The sequence below is a fragment of the Hemitrygon akajei genome, chromosome 7 (assembly GCF_048418815.1).
Source record: "Hemitrygon akajei chromosome 7, sHemAka1.3, whole genome shotgun sequence".
Taxonomy (NCBI): domain Eukaryota; kingdom Metazoa; phylum Chordata; class Chondrichthyes; order Myliobatiformes; family Dasyatidae; genus Hemitrygon; species Hemitrygon akajei.
The window spans coordinates 158,851,442-158,871,774 of record NC_133130.1 but is presented as its reverse complement, the minus strand read 5'-3'; the positions used below and the strand labels follow the sequence as shown (position 1 = coordinate 158,871,774).

The following is a 20,333-nucleotide window of genomic DNA, read 5'->3' as shown; positions in this document are numbered from 1 at the left end:
GATTGCAAATGCTGGAATCTGGAGCAACAGGAAATCTGTTGGAAGAACTCAGTGTGTCGAGCAGCATTGGCAGTTGATAATCTCTTTCCTCCCACTGGCATTTGTATAAAAGATTTTGTAGAACCACGACAGGCAGATAGAGTTAACATACATAGCTGCCATACTTAACCTATGGATGGAATAGACTTTAGGGCCTGAATGATCTCTTTGTTCTTGTTCTTTTCTATTAGTCTTTCTTGGAGATATTTCTGAGGCTAATGAGGCTCATTTTCATCCATCTCAATACAAAAGAGGCTTTTCCCAAGCCCAAAATGAACAGTAGAGTACAGAAAAGGCCATTCAGCCCATAGTGTATTTGCAAACAGTGACTCTCAATATCAGCATGCTTTTGCAGAAGGTCAGAGCTATGTGAACAATTGTTGTTGATCCAAACAGGAACATCAGAGATCAGGTATGTGTGCATGAGCGCGGAGATGAAGGAGGAGTCACAACAAGAATATTGTAATCAGAACTTCCAACCTCAGATGCTCTACATGCCATGCACCAGTAAGCCATGCCCCCCTTGGTAAGTCAGTTCAACATCATCAATTGATATCATTACTCTGATAAAGTTCCGAGCTTTTTAATCAGCTCTGAAACATCACAGGGAGGTATGGTTAAAAATCTGCTCTCCATCGAAACCAGGGTCTTTAAATTTCTGCACCAGCATCAGACAATCTAAGGGAATATGCACTGTGAGTTAGATACAGAATAAAGATCCCTTGACTAGGTCCCTCTACAAGTAAACAAGGTCATGGTGGGACTATACCAAAAATATTGTGTGAAGTTTTGGTCTCCTTACCTAAGGAAGGATATGCTTGCCAAGGAGGGAGCACAGAGAAGTTTCATTAAATGTTATAGCTGTGGTACGAGGAAGGTTCATCTAGGCTTGTATTCACTAGAGTTTAGAAGAATGAGAGGGGCATCTCAAAATTCTAACAGGGTTAGGCAGACCAGATGCAAGAAGGGTGATTCCTCAGACTGGGAGATTTTAGAACCTAAGGGCATAAACTCAGACTGCATATAGGGTAATACATTTAGAGTTGAGGTGATTAAAAAGTGTTGTCACACTGAGGTGGATTTCTCTTTCACAGAAGGCAGTGGCCAAGTTGCCGAATATATTTAAGAGGAAAGGAGATGGATTTCTAGGCGCAAAAGATATTAAGGGGCAAAGGGGGGAGAGCGGGATATTAACATGGAAATAAAGGATCAGTCATGATCACATTGATTGATGGAGCCAACTCAAAGTGTCAAAGGGTTAACCTGTTCTCTTATTTTATATGTTTCACTGCCTCATCAAATGTTCCCAGCTCAGAAACACCACAGGTTAGATACAGAATAAAGCTCTTCCTAGGCTCTCCTGTCAAACCCACCCAGAAGGTAAATGAGATTGGTAAAAAGTGACATTGAAAGTGTCAAACAGCCATAAAAACCCATCAGTGTTTTTAGTCAATTCTTTACAGCAATAGACCTGCTGTCCCCTCTCATTCTGGACTGGTTATCCACAGTCTCTTATCGATATGCTTGACCCTTCATGGCCATCAGAGGTGATGCAGCAAAACTCTGTTTTCCTTCAGAGATCATAGAGAATGGGCAATAAATGGTGATCCTCTCAACTACACCCACAACCCACAAAATACATTTTTAAAAATCTACACTTCCAATCTGGATGCATGTGAATTTGACAAAGACAAATGTATATTAGACCAGACACCCTGTCTCAGCTTCATTCCCCTTCACCCAGAGGCTTCGACCTTAATATGGAATTATTGTCATTTATTTTCTTAAAGGTGGAAAGTCCACGAGTATGGCCCGTGTAATGTGAGCTGTGGAGGTGGAGTACGTGAGAGGGAGGTGTACTGCGTAAAGAAAGAGAGGCAGTTATATCAGAGGGTACCTCCCTTGGAATGTGCTAACACTTCAAGGCCAGCTTCCATAGAGATATGCAATTCTGATCCCTGTCCTGTAAGGTAACAACCTCCATCCATGGATAAGAAACTGTGTGTTTTGTTTGCTTGTTATTGCTACGAAACAGACTTGAAGTCTGGATTGTACAGCTCATCGCAGGTGAACATCGTGGCTCAGGATGCCTAGTTAAAAAGCATCCCTTCACTGCCTGACTCCAGCCCATCACCAAATCTTCCTCAACCCAAATTCCCCCAGCCAACACATCTTTCCAATCCAACACCAACTTTCTCCAAGTCAGCAACCCAGCATCTTACTCCACATCTCCAATGCACAATATTCAGTTCCACAGTACCAAATTCCTCTTCCCCAGCCCGAACATCAAACCCATCTACCTCAAGGCCAGTCCAGAATCTATGCATCTTACCTAACATACAACCCCAGCTACCCTATCTTCCCAACAAACCTCTGGCTTTGACTCTCATGTCCTGACACTGTGGCTCATCATCAACAATATTGATAAATTCCTTATCTATGATTCCACCACCACTATTTGATAAGTTCCAAGGATTTTATTCTTTTGAGTACATAAAGGGGCTTACATTCTTTCCATGCCTCCTCACATTCTTGGGTTACCCCAGGATGGTTAGAACCAATCAATTCTTTTATGCTGACAGCAGATGATATCCTTTCATTTGAACTGTATCTATGACAATTACCCTTTTTGTTAGGTTTCTGTTACATGTCCGTCCAGCAATCTGCTCACTGGATTTTCGCTAACCTTCTCTCTGTCTGAATTTGTTTACTGGCTTGTGCTGACAACCACAATAACAAGCTTCCTTCTCCCTGATCTTTGCCGAAGATGGCGGTACAAGTCTGAATCTTGCAGCATGCCGTGCGGAGGAGGAGTGAGGCAAAGACTGCTGTACTGTACGAAGGTATTACCTGACCGCGAGGAGCTGACATCGGACAAAGACTGTCTTCATCTGAGCCGACCTGAGGACTTAGAAATTTGCAATCTCCATCCTTGCCCTCCAAGGTCTGTGAGCTTTCTTCACGACTCCTTGCCTCTTTGAAGGCACTGGTTCTGAACGAGTTTTGTTCATAGAACAGTAGAGCATAGGAACAGCCCTAAGCGTACCAAGTCTATGCCAACCATGAGGTCAATCTAAACTAATTCTATTTGCCTGCACATGTCCATATTCCTCTACTCCCTGCCTGTATGTGCGTCTGTCTAAATGCCTCTTTAATACAATAGGGTCTTGGATACGCTAGGGACTTTTGAAAGACTCTGAGACAGGTGCATGGAGCTTAGAAAAATAGGCTATACAGTAGTGAAATTCTAGGCAGTTTCTAGAGTAGGTTACATGGTCGGCACAACATTGAAGGGCCTGTAATGTGCTGTAGGTTTCTCTGTTTCTATGTTAAATGTCTGCTTTTACTTCCTCCTCTGGCACTGTATTTCACTCTGTGTAAAATCAAATCAAATCTCCTTTAAGCTTTCCCCCTCTCACCTGAAGCCTCTAGTATTTGACATTTCCAACCTGGGACAAAGATTCTGGCTATCTACCCTATTAATACCTTTCATCATTTTAAACATCTGTACCAGATTTCTCCTCAGTCTGCTACACTCCAATGAAAACTATCCAAGTTTGTTCAACTTCTCCCTATAACTAACACACTCAACATCTCTCTGTGTTCCCCAAAGCCTCCACACCCTTCCTGCAGTGAGGCTATAAATATTTCCATACCAACATTTTATATAGCTCCGGCACGAATGGAGTTCACCGGAGACTGAATCTCATTAGGTAAAGGATTCGACAGGCATCAGCTCTTGCAGGGCACAACAGAATCTGAAAACTTAGCAATTTGCAAACGTCTCCCTGATGCTGAAGCTCCCTATTTAAAAGGATTCTTGACAGCGATACTCAGTGTTACAAGGCTGATTTGATTTGACCCTTAAAGAGATGGAGAAAATTGGAGCAGAACTCTAAGGTTACTCTGTGAATCAGAGGGATAAATAGGCAACACACAAAATGCTGGAGGAACTCAGCAGGCCAGGCAGCATCTTTGAAATGAGTACAGTCGACGTTCCGGGCTGAGACCCTTCATTCGTCCTGATGAAGGCTCTCGGACCAACACATTGACTGTACTCTTTTCCACAGATGCTGCCTGGCCTGCTGAGCTCCTCCAGCATTTTATGTGTGTTACTTGGATTTCCAGCATCTGCAGATTCTCGCTTGTTTGTGATAAACAGGTAAAAAGAATTAGGAGAACACTGGCCCAGACAGTAACATTACGTCACTATGATAGTCATAGTGAGAGGAGGACGATCAAATGGATTTTGGGACGCTGGCTTAATTTATGCTTTTCATGTTCAGGTGGCAGGTTTCAGAGCCAGGACGGTGCTCAGTACTTTGTGGGACTGGTGTGGCTGAGAGGAAGGTGACCTGTGTCCAGCTTCACAATGGGACAGATGTGGAAGTGAACAGAACCCGTTGCTCAGGGCTGGAGGAACCTCTGTCACTTGTCCCATGTGTTGTCAGCTGCCCGTTTGGTTGGAATCCCCAAAACTGGTCTGAGGTTAGTGGCCCTGCCTGGGAATGGGAACACAGGAGGTTATTCTAGGTGCCCAATAACTAATTATTGTAATTTAATTAATATAATTAAGATGTAATGAATACCTGAGGTCATAGGGCATATCCTTGGAGTGAACCACATATGGATTGCTTGACTAGTCCCATAATCTATAATTTTACTTAGTGGAATTTTATTGGATGGTGTCAGGAAGTCCACATAAATGACGGTCAGTGACATTTTCCTCCTGCTAACTGAGTTTCCTTTATCCAGTAATTAAAACGGTGGCTGTCAGACAGCGCCAGCAAACGGGGTTCAATCCTGACCCGCAGTGCTGGCTGGATTCAGATTTCCTGTCCTCCCTGCGTTCACGGGGCTTTCTTTCAGATGCTCCATTTTTCCTCCCCTACCCAAAGGAAATATGCTGGTTAATTGCAGTGAATTGTTCCTAGGGTGTCTGGGAGAGTCATGTGGATGTCCGGAGAACAAAATGGGAACTGTGTACGACTGTATAGTTGGGTGCTTGATGGTCAGTATGGATGTGATGGGCCAAAAAGCCTGATTCTGCACTGTAAATCTGTATGATTCAACATGACCTACAGTTTCTGTAAACACTGATCTGCTCCGGATTCTCTATGTACTGTTCTTTATAACATAGAATGCAATAATTTTCCCACAACAGATGTTACAAGTATATAATATTTAGCATCTTCTTGACCTATCTTGTTAAGGTTAAGGTTGTTATAGTTGGGGGTGGTAGTGGGGACAAGCTCCCACCACCTATCAAATGCTCCTAATGGTGTGTGTCTCAAATACCCTCTGACAACCTCGTCCAGCTCCTGGCCTTCATGTGTGGCTTAGCTACTAAGCCTGCCGGAACCATTTCTGCTGACAGAAGGGACAAAGATGCATTATTGGTGCCTTGAAACTAGTCACTTTGGGCAGAAGGGGCTTGTAAGCCATGGTTAACAGCTCATCTCGGAGAAGGAAAACTCTGATCTCAAATCTTTGCTACTTTAAGGCCATACCCATTCATGGGGAAGGCTTCAGGAGTAAACCCCGAGGGAAAAATCTGGAACTGGAGTCCCTAAGGCAGCCCTACATTGAGTTCAATGCTGATCGGCAACTCCTGAGACGCTGCCGGTACCAAATTGTATCGGTCTCTGCCATTCCTTTGGGTTCATCAGATGCATAGAAAGGGGGAGCCTGCTACACGGGCAACAGCTTGCTCTCCATATTGTCCTACCCAGGCTTGCGTATCTAGACAGCGAGGAAGCAGCATTCATGGTCTGCCCTGGTCAATGGAGACCTCACTGACCTATGTTTAGCAAGGAAGGATAGGATGAGAAGGCAGGTAAATGGAATGAGGGAGTAATGGGTAACTGGGGTTTGGTACTTTGAAATAATAAATAGGAAGATTTGAAGGGTGCATCACTGAGGACATTTTCAAAAGGCAGCACCCATCTTAAAGGATCCTCACCATCCGCAACATGCCCTCTTCTCATTATTATCATCAGGGAGGAGATATTGGAGCCCGTAAACACACACTCAACATTTTACAAACAGCTTCTTCCCCTTTGCCGTCAGACCTCTGAAATATACATAAACACTACCTCACTACTTTGTTTCTTTTTGTGCAATTCTTTGGAATATATTTCTTATTGTAACTTGTGGTGATTTTTTAAAATGTATTGCACTGTACTGCTGGCTCAGAACAACATTCGGTATGTCAGTGATAATAATCCCGATTCTGATACACATAGCATGTAGACTAGTGAGAAGGTGTGGTTGTGAAGGTGGTGGGAAGATGCAGCTCCAGGGAAGGAGTTGAGTGGCTGGGATTGAGGGGAAGGATCATTTGATGGGAGATGGTGGGTGTTGGGCTTCCGATAGCAGTCAGGGTTGATTGGAAGGCAAAGCCAGTAGAATGCTCCTGATTGTTCTTCTGTTTCCAGTGTTCAGTTTCCTGTGGGAATGGAGTCCGAAGCAGGCAGTTGCTCTGTGTCAACCTAGACTCAAATGAGGTTGTGCTTGATGCCTTCTGTGACGAGCTGACAAAACCTGCTACCGAGGAGTCCTGTGAAGTGGGACTCTGCTCCACTCAGTCAACAGTCCAGACTGTAACTCTGACACGGGCTCCTACAGGGACTGACTCCATCAGCCTTATGGCTACAGTGACACCACAAGAATCTAGAACAAACACAACTACACTGGCTAAAGGCTCAAGGAATGAAGGTACAGAGAGAAGAACTACATATTAGCAGCACTTTGCTAATCCAGAGACCAGCACTGAGTTCTTAAAGCTTGGGATGGTAATCAAATAAGACTTCCTTTACATTGCTCTCCTGGGAAGACCCATACAAACCAGGTTACAGAGTCTCAAAGATTATTTGTTAATATAATGCAAATACAGTAAGGCATGAATATAAACATAGAAATTAGTGATTTAATTAGTTACCATTGGGAGCTTAATTCAGTATAGATAAATACTCTGATCTGAGTGCCAAGACAAACTGGAGAAGTTCAAAGTAAATTTTATTATCAAAGTAAATATATGTCACCATATACAATCCTGAGATTCAATTTCTGCAGGCAAATTCAGCAAATCTATGGGATAGTAACTATACCAGGATCAATTGAAGATCAACTAGAGTGCAGGAAATAACAAACCGTGCAAATGGAAATATAAATAAATAGTAATAAATAATGAGAACATGAAATGACAAGGTAGAGTCCTTAAAGTGAGATCATTGGTTGTGGGGACATCTCAATAGATGGTAAAGTGGGTGTAGTTATCCCCTTTGTTCAAGAGCCTGACGGTTGAGGGGCAGTAACTGTTCTTGAACCCAGTGGTGCGAGTCCTGAGGCACCTGTACCTTCTACCTGATGGCAGCAGTGAGAAGTGAGCATCATCTGTGTGGTGAGAATCTCTGATGATGGACACTATTTTTCTATGGCAGTGTTTCATGTAGATACACTCAATGGTTGGGAGGGCTTTACCTGTGATGTGGTGGGCTCAATCCACTGCCTTATGTACAATCTTCCATTCAAAGGCATTGGTGTTTCCATACCAGGCATGACACAGCCAATCAATAGATCCTCTACTCCACTACAGAAGCTTTAGATGTCATGCCAAATCTCTGCAGACTCCTAAGGAAGTAGAGTCACTGTTGTGCTTTCTTTGCAATTGCACTTATGTGCTGGGTCCAGGACAGGTCCTCCGAAATAGTGTTGGGCTCCTTCAGAGACCAGAAACATTCATCGCAACAAAATGGGATTGAATGAATGAAATTAATTTTTTTTGGTCAGTACAAACATAAAAAAGCATCGTTTACAACGATGATTTCATAGGTCAAAATTATAACAAAAAACATAGATATTCTTTAAAACAGACCGAAAGGGTGTAGATTGAAGCTACAGCTTATCATGCCTACGCCTCTTACTTATACAACAACATATTTGGTGTCAATCATCACATCGAAAACAAAAAAATTCATAATCTTTTAACACAAAATCCAATTCCAAATATCATTTACTTACATGACTCCCATTCATTTTATATCATGTATTACTGTATATTTGTTCATTATATAATTTTTAAATAATTTTTAAAACTTAAGTGTAGTGCATGTTTTTAAATTCTTACTGCAACTGTTCCATAGATTCACCCCTCTCTGACTGAAATACAATGATTTTTTACATTTGTTCTTATCCTTTGATTTGGAAGCTGGACTGGCTGTTTGACTACCACACCTTACTAACCAGGCCACGAGATGTGCACTTACACCGACTGTGTGCTGTTTTGTTCCAGGTGTCTGTGGCAAGCTGGTTCTGAGCAAATCAGGCATGTTGAACCTAACCGATCTGCAGGTGAAGGAATGCACGTTCAGCATTGGACGTCCACTGGATGAGGTCATCACAATTCGTGTTCTGTCCAGCTCTCTGAGCTGCAGCAGGCGTAAGAGACCAGTGTCGCTGTCCGCAGTGCTGAAATGTAGCTTCGGCAGGTTACTGATTGAATGGGCAGCATGTTGGGGTTGAAGGATAAGGGGTGCGGCAATGTCAGGGATAGGGGAACAATTGTCACGTAAACTACACAAATTGAAATTTTGACTCCATTTTAAATGCAGAAATGTGGATCTTTTAGATGTCTTTACTCTTCCACCAGGGGACTCTCTGTCATTCTGTGGGCGACGACTGTTCTGGAAGACCTGCTCCCCACTGAAAGGGTTTACACTCACATCTATCACCAACACGCTGACAGTCAGGCAGTGGAGCAGCGCTAAGGATCTTGGATCTGTCCTCCAGTTTTCCAGCAGCCACTCATCTCGACAGTACCACAGAGGTATGTCTCTGGTTGCGTGTCTGGCCTAAGGAACAGCCTGGGGCAGTGGGCTTGAATACAACTCCAAAGTGGAAGCCAAACTGGAGATTGACACCACCAGTGCAATTTGATACAGAACTACTCTGCTGTAGTTGCTGCTCTCAGATAAGATGTTAAGCCTATGCTCTCTCAGAGTAACTCAGACATTCACAGTGTATTATTGTTAGAAGCCCTGCGCACAGCTTGGTGGCCTGACCAATATCAGTGAACCATCAGGTGGTCATGAGACAAGGTGGGCTTGTTCACTTTAGAGCAAAACAAAGCTAATTAACACAGGTAACAGAGCAGTCAGTGTGACACCATTACAGCTTGGGGCAACAGAGTCCAGAGTTCAATTCCAGTGTTGTCCCTAAGGAGTTTGCACTTTCTCCTCATGAACCGTGTGTGTTTCCCCCAAGTGCTCTGGTTTCTTCCCATAGTCCAATGACATACAGTTAGTAGATTATAACTAACCAGCATGTCAGTCGGTAATTGTAGATTGGCCCATGTGTTAAATAGGAGGTGCAACTCATTATACTGGTAGGGTCTGATTTGTGCTGTATCTCTAAATTTAAAAAAAAGGGTCAACAATTAAAAAGGAGTAAAAGATAGGAAAATATGAAGAAAAATTATGTTTATGTAGCAAGTTGTTATCTGGAATCAAGGGCAATGGTAGCAGGTTGAATGGAAACATTTAACAGAGACTTGGAGAATGAGGAATGTTTCCCAGGGCTCTGGAGAAGGAACGGGTTTATGGGACTAATCTGATGGCTGTACCATCTAGCAAAGATATGCTTTGCAATGATTCTGAGAAAGGCAACACTACAAAAGAAGTAAAAGGCAACATAGGAGATCATGATATTCCAGATACACCAGCAAGTATCATGGTATTCCAAGGTGTTTAAGTTATTGTTGAAAGTCGAGTGGAGAAATATGGGAGCAGATTTTACCACTCTGGCTGTGATCAGACACATCAAAACAGAAGGCCAAGGCATACGAAATATGAATTAGCACTCGGGATAGGCCACTCAGTCCCTCAAGCCTGTTTCAACATTCAGTAATATTGCGGCTGATCTGACTGTAGCCTCATCTCATGCTTTCAACCACTTGTAATCAACATTCTGTCTACCTTTACCTTAAAATATTCAAGGATTATGCTTCCACTGCTACTTGAGGAAGGAAGTTCCAAAGACTCGTGGCACTCAGAAAGCAAATGTCCTCATCTCTGTCTTAATTAGATGACCCCTAATCTCTAGGTTCTCCCACAAGTGGAAACATCTTCTCTGAACCCACCCCTGTCAAGACCGCTCAGGACGTTATATTTTCCAAAGGGTCTTCCCTGAGGGGACAAAATGTGTATTTGCACATTGAGGTCAGGGCAAGGAGCTGAGAGAGACAGGGAGTTTACAAATAAACTGCCTCTAAGGGCTGATGGAAACTAGAGACCAACAAGCACAAAATGCCAAGGGATACACCAGGCCAGGCATCATCCATGGAGAAAAATGGACAGCTGACGTTTCAGGCAGAGTCCCTTCATCAGGACTGGACAGAGAAGGCACAAGCCAGAATAAAAGGGTGGCGATGGGGTGGAGTATGAGCTGGCAGGTGATAGGTGAATCCAGGTGAGGGGAGGGGAAGAAAGATAGGGGGAGTGGAAATGATGTGAGATACTGGGAGATGATCGGTAGAAGAGGCAAAGGAATAAATAAAATGTAATGTGATAGGAGAGAACAGTAGACACTGGAATAAAAGGAATGAGGCAGGGAACACAAGAGAGAAGGTGTGAGGGGAGGGGGAAGGGGCCAGGAGAATAGGGAAAACAAAAGGGGACAGAAAGGTGTGGTTACCGGAAGTTAAAGAAATTGACATTGATATCGTTAGGTTGGGGACTACCAAGACAGAACATGAGGAGTGTATAATAAATGTATATTAATACATATATAATAGAGAGCAGTGTCAGCAAGTGTAAAGTGGTCAACTAATGGCCAGCGAGAGGGATCAGAGTATTTTATAAACAGTGGAAGAACTTGAATGGGAGCACATTAATTAGATTTCAGAAGACTAAGAAGAATGATAATTAAAATCTCAAGAATAGGCCATTTTGAATGTTGGCTTCACCTTCAGAGGGAAGGCTAGAATATAAAACTGGAAGTGATGCTCCCATTGTACAGAATTCATAGTGTCATAGATGCAGCACAGAAACCAAGTCTGCACCAACCATCAACCACCCATTCACACCGCTCCTACAATAATCACTTCATTTTATTTCCCCATTCACATTGTCTCTCCCCAGGTTCTACCAGTCACTTGCACACTACCAGCTGTGCCCAGTAAACCTGTCAACCTGTGCATCTCCAAGATGCTGAGTCCTGTTGAGAACCCACTTGGAAAGCTTGGGGTTGATCAGATTATGGTATTTCAGCTGATAAAGGAACTTAATGCAGTAGACGGAACCTTTGTCCCTTGGTGTGAGAACAGCGTCATCATTATGTGCTGCGTTGTCTGATGTGAGTGATCATGGTCTATGACCATGATTGTTCTTCACAAATTCTACAGGAGTGGTTTGCCATTGTCTTCTTCTGACATATCAGAATGGGAATGGGACGTGGAATTAAAATGTGCGGCCACTGGGAGATCCTGCTTTCTCTGGCGGACAGAGCATAGGTGTTCAGCGAAACGGTCTCCCAGTCTGCGTTGGGTCTCACCAATATATAGAAGGCCGCACCAGTCCTGTGCTCCCGTCCCATTCTCATTCTGATATGTCTATCCATGGCCTCCTATACTGTCAAGATGAAGCCACACTCAGGTTGGAGGAACAACACCTTATATTCCGTCTGGGTAGCCTCCAACCTGATGGCATGAACATTGATTTCTCTAACTTCCGTTAACGCCCCCCTGCCCTTCCCTTATTCATGTATTTATTTATCTATCTATCTATCTATCTCTCTATTTATTTATTTCCCTCTTCTCTCTCTGTCCCTCTTACAATCACTCCTTGCCTGCTTTCCATCTCCCTCTGCTGCTCCCCTTCCCCTTTCTCTCTCCCTAGGCCCCCTGTACCATGATCCTCTCCCTTCTTCAGCTCTGTATCTCTTTTGCCAATCAACTTTCCAGCTCTAAGCTTCATCCCTCCCCTTCCTGCCTTCTCCTATCATTCAGGATCTCCCCCTCACCCTCCCATTTTCAAATCTCTTACTATCTCTTCTTTCATTTAGCGCTGATGAAGGGTCTCAGCCTGAAACATCAACAGTGCTTCTCCCTATAGATGCTGCCTGGTCTGCTGCATTCCACCAGCATTTTGTGTGCGTTGCTTGAATTTCCAGCATCTGCAGATTTCCTCGTGTTAGCAAAGCAAAGGAGTGCCTTACATCTCCTTTGGTAGAGCTGTATCTCCACCCCACCTCCCAGCGAAGAACAGGCATCATCTTAAAATTAGACCTAGGCCACTCATAGGTGAAATCATAAAACAGCCACTAACTTCACACGAAACATTATGGAATTGAGAGCAATAGATATTTGGTCACTATGGTTATGAAGAGGTATAGGCCAAAGACGAATAAGACTGAAATACATATTAATATGTGTAACCACTCAAGGTATCATTGCTTCACTGTATAATGTGTCTGTGTTGATACATGGGACATCAGCATTAACCCAAATTCACGCCAGCGATGGTTTCCATTTTGTAGAATGTGACGTCCAGCTGTACGGACCCTGGGGTATTATAGTCAACCCCATGCAGTCCTACAAGGAGGGCCAAGCCTGTCGGACTTTTATCACCGTATCTCCAATAGATCGAATCATAATCAGAGTCCTGCACCTGAAATTTGACAACAGGGTGAACACAACATCCTCTGATTACATTCTGGTGAGCTGCTCTCAGTATTATACACTATATATTCTGCTGGCCCTTCTGTGAACTCTCATTGGGGTATGGTTTCACAAAAACAGACATTCTCTGGGGTACAGGTTCCATGGGCACTGAGTGTCAAAAGGAATGAACTGAATAATTGTGACTTACTGAGTTTGAACAAAGTACAGGTTGAGAACCCCTTATCCAAAAATCCAAAAACTGAAACCCTCCAAAATCCCCAAAAAAATTTTGTGCACTGACATGGCGTCACAAATGGAAAATTCCACAAGGTGCTGTGAAAGTTACCAGGTCTCTGTGTACTACAGAAGTCGTGACCTCTCTTATGTGATAAACGGAAGTTAATGAAAAATAGAAACATACTGCATAAAGCAAAAAATGAAGATCTCGGTGGTGTATTGAAAGAGTGGATTCGTCAGTGTCAGAATGAACATACGCCGCTTAACAGTATGCTGACCATGAAACAAGCAGCGATCTATTAAGATGAACTGAAAATTGAAGGTGATTGTGAATATCCAGCAGGCTGGTTGCAGAAATTTAAGAAAAGGCACAGCATGAAATTTTTTAAAAAATTGTGGTGATTAAGTGTCTGCTGATTACAAAGCTGCAGAAAAATTCATTGAGTTTGCCAAGATCCTCTTCAGGGTATATGTAAAAACTGTATATGTAGTATAAATGGATTTTGTGTTTAGACTTGGGTCCCATCCCCAAGGTATTTCATTAAATAGATGCAAGTATTCCAAAATCTGAAGAAGTCTGAAATCCAAAATACTCTGGTCCCTAATACTCCAGATAAGGGGTGCTCAGCCTGTATGTACTGTGACCTGAAGTGTCTCCATCATTTTTAGTACGTTGTCTTTAACAGTTGAGCTTTTTATGTTTTCAGATAAAGGATGTCAGCACCCAGAGATATTCTGCATTTCGTGGTAATCGACTGTTCCTTTGGCAGTCACTGGGAAACTCTGTTGAAATTGAATTTCATGGAGATTTTGAATTCCGGGCCTTGTTCAGAGCTGTACCATCCCAAACCATGAGGGGTATCCATCATCTGAACTGTGGATAATGGGACACTATAGCAGGTTCCACTCCTCTGGAATGTCCGATTATCCGTTTCTGTTCGCATCCAAGCAGCAGCTGATTACATCTTCCCCTAGTTGTGATTGTGAGGACTTGGCATTCTCTGAAGAACGCGTGGACTGCCTCCTTCCCATGTTCCCACCACCGGAAAACAACCTTCCCTTGACCTCTTTCTGTAACTTCTGGTTTAAGAATCGGTCACCTGGAGCTACTGATGTGAAGATGGTCGAACAAGTGTTACATTACAACTAAACTGTGATCCATGGATTTCTGTTGTATTTGTGTTGTCAGCAGTTGAGGATTAGACAATTTATGGTTCATTAAATTCAACATGATCAAACCAGAAATTAATTAATTGGCATGAGTCCCTCTAGTAATCTGCAACACAAAAACTCAGGGGCCTTATGTGTTACCTATGCTGTTGTAAATTGTAGAGTGGTAAGATCTGAGGGAGGTTCTGAGTCCCATAGCTCCAAGGCTTTAGGAGGCAACATTGACCTGAAGATTAAAGATGAACATGTGGTACTTCAGAAAGGGGAGAGGAAAGGGGGGGGATGTGGGGAGGGGGAGTAGAAGGGTGTGGGGAGGAAGAAGGGAGATAATTTCTGCTGAAGGGGATATTTTAGGATGGGGGGGGTTAACCTTGAATTTCAGGTGAGGTTATTTAGGGATGGTATCAGGAAGCTTTCATCATACAAAGACTGGTGGGAATCTGGTGCACCAAAACCTTGGAGGCTGGAGACAAACTGAAAGTTTCAAAAATGAGACTGAGAGACATTTTTGGGTGATTTAATATTTGGGAGAGGCTGGTGCATCCAGTTTAATTGACTGAGACAGCTTTACGGGTTAAAAAAAAATTCCAGGATGTGGGTCCAACATTTATTGGTAATCCCTAATTGCTCTTGAACTAAGTGGCTTGTTTGTGATTAAATGTCTTCTGAGAAAGAATGCAGAAACTCCAGCATGAATCTGTAATGTGCAAAGTTCATTTCCATGTAAAACTTAACAGGCTGTTTCTCCACTTGGTTTCATTCTGCCTGGATTATAGAGAAATCATGTGAAAATATCCGATTTATATGTACTGAGGTGTTGTTAACTCCCATCATCTGTGAGCCCAGAATCAGTTTGAATGCTGACTCACCTACATCTTTAGTTATGGGAAAACAGGAACCAGAAACGAGAAGGCTGCTAGGTCACTCTTACCTGCTCTGCCATTCAAATACTGACCTAACTTTGGCTTCAGCTCAACTTTCCTGCTCCTATTATTCCAGAGAATAGGTCTGCCTATTTCAGAATCAGGATTAATATCACTGGCATATGCTGTGAAATTTGTTAACTCTGTGGCAGCAGTACAATGCAAAACATGATAAATATAGAAAAAAACTAATTACAGTAATTATACATGTATCTTAATTAATTAAGTAGTGTAAAAACAGAAATTTAAAAAATATTGAGGTTCACTGTCCATTTAGAAATCAGATGTCAGATGGGAAGAAGCTGTTCCTGAATCTTTGACTGTGTGCCATCAGGCTCCTGTACCTCCTTCCTGATGGTAACAATAAGAAGAGGGCATGTCCTGGGTAGTGGGGGTGTGTTCCTGGGGCACCGCTCCTCACAGATGTCTTGGATACGACGGAGGCTAGCATCCCTGATGGAGCTGACTAATTTTGCAACTTTCTTCGATCCTGTGCAGTAGACCCCCTCCCATACCGGCTGGCGATGCAGCCAGTCAGAAAGCTCTCCACGGTACATCTGTAGAGGCTTATGAGACAAACCAAGTCTCCTCAGACTCCTAATGAAATATAATTCTGTCTTGCCTCCTTTATAGGGGCATCAATATGTTGTTACCAGGTTAGATCCTCAGATATACTGACACCCAGGAACTTGAAATTGCTCACTCCGTCCACTTCTGATCCCTCTGAGGGTTGGTTTGTGTTTCCTCATCTTACCCTTCTCGAAGTCCACAGTCAGCTGTTTGGTCTTACTGACAGAGTGCAAGGTTGTTCAGCCTTGAATGTATCCAGTGATACGGCATCCACAACCCTCTGCAACAGACAGAAGAAATTTCTTCCAGCTCAGAAACTGTGGCCCTTTGTCCCCTTGAGGTGAATCTCTCCCGGCATCCAGTTTTCAAATGCAGTTCTATCAAGGCAAGTGATCTAATCAGCAGCACCAACACAACCCTGCTGTTGGTATATTGTGGAAACTGACTGGACTGTGAGGTCCCAATGAACAATCCAATTGTCATGGTAACAAGGTGACATGTGTACTCTCTTCCAAATACTCTTTATCCAAACAAGAGGACTCTGTAGTGCTTTTGTGGACACATGCAATTACCTTGTACAGAGCTGGCCTGGTCTTAAAGCCATGAAGAAGGTCACACGTGCAGTCACCCATAAAGTTATATCTCTTGGTTTAGTGTGTTTTAGACTGTGTGCTACCTGAAGGCATTCTTAGCCTTCTCCTTTCCCACGTGGACATTACTCTCACCCTAGGATGCAGACTGTACTCATTACACAAGTAAAATCACAAGGACTCCCAACTAAACCATACCAGCCCATTCCATCCAATCACTTCCGATACACACTCAGTGGCCACTTTATTAGGAACACCTGTACATCTTGTTGCACAACAGTCTCTAGAGTTTACAGACTATAGTGCAAAAAAAACACCACCAAAAAAATCCTGTGAGCATCAGTTCTGTGGGTGAAAATGTCTTGTTAATGAGAGAGGTCAGGGGAGAATGGCCAGACTGGTTCAAGCTGACAGGACAGGTGAGAGTAAGTCAAATAACCACACGTTACAACTGGAGCGTGTGCTGAACGTGTAAAACATCAAACACTGAAGTGGATGGGCTGGAGCAGCAGAAGACACAAACACACTCAGTGGCCACGCGGTACATTAGGTACACGCGGTATCAAAGTGGCCAATATGTGTATGCAATCATACCCGACTCCCGACCCTCCCCGATTCCCACATCCACATTTTCTGTGCCCAGCATCCCAGTCTATCTCTCTTTGTCTTCAGGCTTTCGACTGATCACTTTCAAAAAGGGTCTGCATGTGTTGTAAGTAGGGAGCCACTGAACTTTAAAACTAACTTTGTAATGAATGTTTCTCAATGACTAAACTTTGCCTAATATTTAATTACTGCTTTTATTTCTTCCAGTTCCATAAGTGACATTTAACAAAATGTCTTTCACTGAATTATACCAAAAGTATGTTAAAAAAAAGACTTCACTAGTCCACATTATCATTAGCAAGCCATCTCCTTCCTTTGCAATGACGCCCATTGTCATGGCCACTCAATGGAGCAGCCAGTCATCCTTACCTCAGGGGGGAACACATTGCTTGTTGGATCAGAAATCTGTGGGCTCAAGTCTCACTTAAGCACCGATTCTAACTCTCCCAGTGACAACAATGAGACATGGAGCCTTGGTGCTGAGGAAAAGTCCCCGGGAGGCAGGGCACATTAAGGAGGTCATTTCTTATGGGCCACTGCTGAGAGTCAGGGGTCAAGATTGTTTAATGTCTTTTCCAGGACACAAATGTAATTGTTAGTCTGGATCCAATGTAATATATCTAATAATTTTGTCTCATCCCTTATGGGCAGTGTGTATGTGCATTATTCCTTTAATCTTGGGTCCTCTACCAGAGGCCTAGGAGCTTGAGAGTTCTGCACAGTGCCCTTGCTGTTCCTAGTAGTCCGCTCTCCCAGTCCAGGTGTCACAGCTCCAAGTGCTCCTATCACACTGGGATTAGCCTTCCACGTCCTCTCGATCTGCTCTTTCAAGCCCCGGTATTTCTCCAGCTTCCCAAGTTCTTTCTTTCTGATGTCACTGTCATTCGGGATTGCCACATGTACTACTGTTGCGTTCTTCTGTTCCTTGTCCAGTATTACCTTGTCTGGTTGGTTGGCCAGTACCTGCTTATTGGTCTGTATTTGGAAGTCCCACAGGGTCTTAGCTCTGTCTTTCTCCACTACCTTCTTGGGTGTTTCCCATTTGGACTTGGCAGTGTCCAATCCATACTCAGCACGGATGTTCCTGTCACAATTCCTGCAACTTGGTTGTGCCGTTCAGTGTTTACAGTCCCTACTTGCATCTTGCACCTTGCTACGATGTGCTGGATGGTTTCGGGGGATTCCTTGCACAGTCTGCATCGTGGGTCTTGTCTGGTGTGAAAGACCCCTGCTTCGATTGCTATTGTGCTCAGCGTCTGTTCTGGTGCAGCCATGAGCAGTGCCTCTGTGCCGTCCCTCAGCCCTGCCACTTCCACCCATTGGTCAGACTTTCTTATGCCAGCCACCTCTGATACCTGGCAATGGAACATCCCATGCAGTGGCTTGTCCTGCCATGGCCTCTGGTCCTCTGGCTCTGCTTCACCCACTTCCATTTCCATATCCCCTGTCAGCTGTCTGAGGTATTCTCCTAGCAAGTCATCCTGAGGGGCCATCTTTCTGACATGCTCATGGATATTTCACATTTCTTCCAGAACTGTGGCCTTGCACTTCCAGCAGGTGTACAGTCGCTCGACGTTGGACCTTGGGCGGAATCTTCCATGTGTTATTAGTAGTTTCTGGGTCTTGATGTCAGCAACTTCCAGTTCATTCCTTCCTTGGCCAGCATACTATTGCAGCTGGTATCTGATGACTGGTAGGGCCTGACCTCGGGCAGGGTGGCATATCTATAGATAGATAGATATATATACATATACACACACACGTTTTACAGTACCTATAAAAAGTATTCAAGTATTCACACCCCCTTGGAAGTTTATATGTTTTATTCTTTTACAACATCAAATCACACTGGATTTAATTTGGCTTTTTTTTGACACTGATCAACAGAAAAAGACTCTTTGATGTCACAGTGAAAACAGATCTCTACAAGGAGATCTAAATTAATCACAAGTATAAAACACAAAATAATTGATTGCATATGTATTCACCCTCTTTAATATGCTCACCAAAGCAGCCAATTGTTTTTAGAAGTCAGATAATTAGTTAAGGTGTCCTAGCTATATATAAACTTGTGTGCAGTCAAGGTGTTTCAATTGATTGTAGTAAAAATGCACCTGTATCTGGAAGGTCCAACTGCTGGTGAGTCAGTATCCTGGCAAAAACTGCACCGTGAAGACAAATGAACACTCCAAGCAACTCTGTGAAAAGGTTATTGAAAAGCACAAGCCAGGAGATGTTTCCAAGTCACTGAATATCCCTTGGAGTACAGTCAAGTCAATCATCAAGGAATGGAAAGAATATGGTTCAGTTGTAAATCTACCTAGAGCAGGCCATCCTTAAAAACTGAGTGACCATGCAAGAAGGGGACTAGTGAGGGAGGCCACCAAGAGACCAATGACAGTTCTGGAGGAGTTACAAGCTCCAGTGGCTGAGATGGGGGAGACTGTGCATACAACAATTCTTGTCTGGGTGCTTCACCAGTCACAGCTTTATGGGAGAGTAGCAAAGAGAAAGTTGAAAAAAACTCACATGAAATCTCAGCTAGAGTTTGCTAGAAGGCACATAGGAGACTCTGAAGTCAGCTGGAAGAAGGTTCTATGGTCTGATTAAACCAAAATTCTTGACCATCAAACTAAACACTACACATCATCAAAAACACACCATCCTTACCGTGAAACATGGTGGTGGCTGCATCATGCTGTGGGGATGCTTCACTGTAGCAGGCCCTGGAAGGCTTGTGAAAGTAGAGGGTAAAATAAATGCAGCAAAATACAGGGAAACCCTGGAGGAAAACCTGATGCAGTCTGCAAGAGAACTGCGACTTGGGAGAAGATTTGTTTTCCAGCAAGACAATGACCCCAAGCATAAAGCCAAAGCTATACAGGAATGGCTTTAAAACAACAAACTTAATGTCCTGGAGTGACCAAGTCAGAGTCCAGGCCTCAATCCAATTCAGAATTTATGGCTGGAGTTGAAAAGGGTTGTTTGCTCATGATCCCCATGCAATCTTACAGAGCTTGACTAGTTTTGTAAAGAATAGTGGGGAAACATTGCAGTGTCCAGATGTATAAAGCTGGTAGAGACCTATCCACACAGACTCAAGGTTGTAACTGCTGCCAAAGGTGCATCTACTAAATACTGACTTGCAGGGGGTGAATGCTTACACAATCAATATTTTCTGGTTTTTATTTGTAATTAATTTAGATCACTTTGTAGAGATCTGTTTTCACTTCGACACAAAAGAGTATTTTGCTGTTGATCAGTGTAAAAAAAAAAGCCAAATTAAATCCACTGTGATTCAATGTAAAACAATAAAACATGAAAACTTTCAAGGGTGGTGAATACTTTTTATAGGCATTGTATATGAGAGCATACTAATATATTACACCATGGTATGGAAACTGCACTGTGCTGGACAGGAGGACTCTACAATGGGTACTTAAAACTGCCCACACAGACTCAAGAATGTAATTGCTGCCAAAGGTGCATCTACTAAATACTGACTTGAAGGAGGTGAGTAAATGTGCGATCAATTATTTT

The 20,333-nt window shown here is 43.2% G+C and overlaps 1 protein-coding gene across 2 annotated transcripts in view; it reads left to right on the top strand.

Annotated features, from left to right (window-relative positions):
• Positions 1-14,172, top strand: part of adamts13 (ADAM metallopeptidase with thrombospondin type 1 motif, 13) — a 72,096-nt gene extending 57,924 nt beyond the window's left edge. Inside the window, exons 24-32 of one of the 2 annotated variants that reach the window (XM_073052299.1) lie at positions 436-565; positions 1,830-2,009; positions 2,807-2,983; positions 4,326-4,527; positions 6,477-6,756; positions 8,333-8,479; positions 8,690-8,866; positions 12,574-12,752; positions 13,642-14,172. In XM_073052299.1, coding sequence (XP_072908400.1) covers positions 436-565; positions 1,830-2,009; positions 2,807-2,983; positions 4,326-4,527; positions 6,477-6,756; positions 8,333-8,479; positions 8,690-8,866; positions 12,574-12,752; positions 13,642-13,818 — 1,649 coding nt within the window. In that variant the 3' untranslated portion in view covers positions 13,819-14,172. Of the gene's footprint in view, positions 1-435; positions 566-1,829; positions 2,010-2,806; positions 2,984-4,325; positions 4,528-6,476; positions 6,757-8,332; positions 8,525-8,689; positions 8,867-12,573; positions 12,753-13,641 lie in introns of both variants that reach the window. The other variant, XM_073052298.1, reaches the window with a different exon arrangement.
• The last annotated feature ends 6,161 nt before the right edge of the window (positions 14,173-20,333 follow it).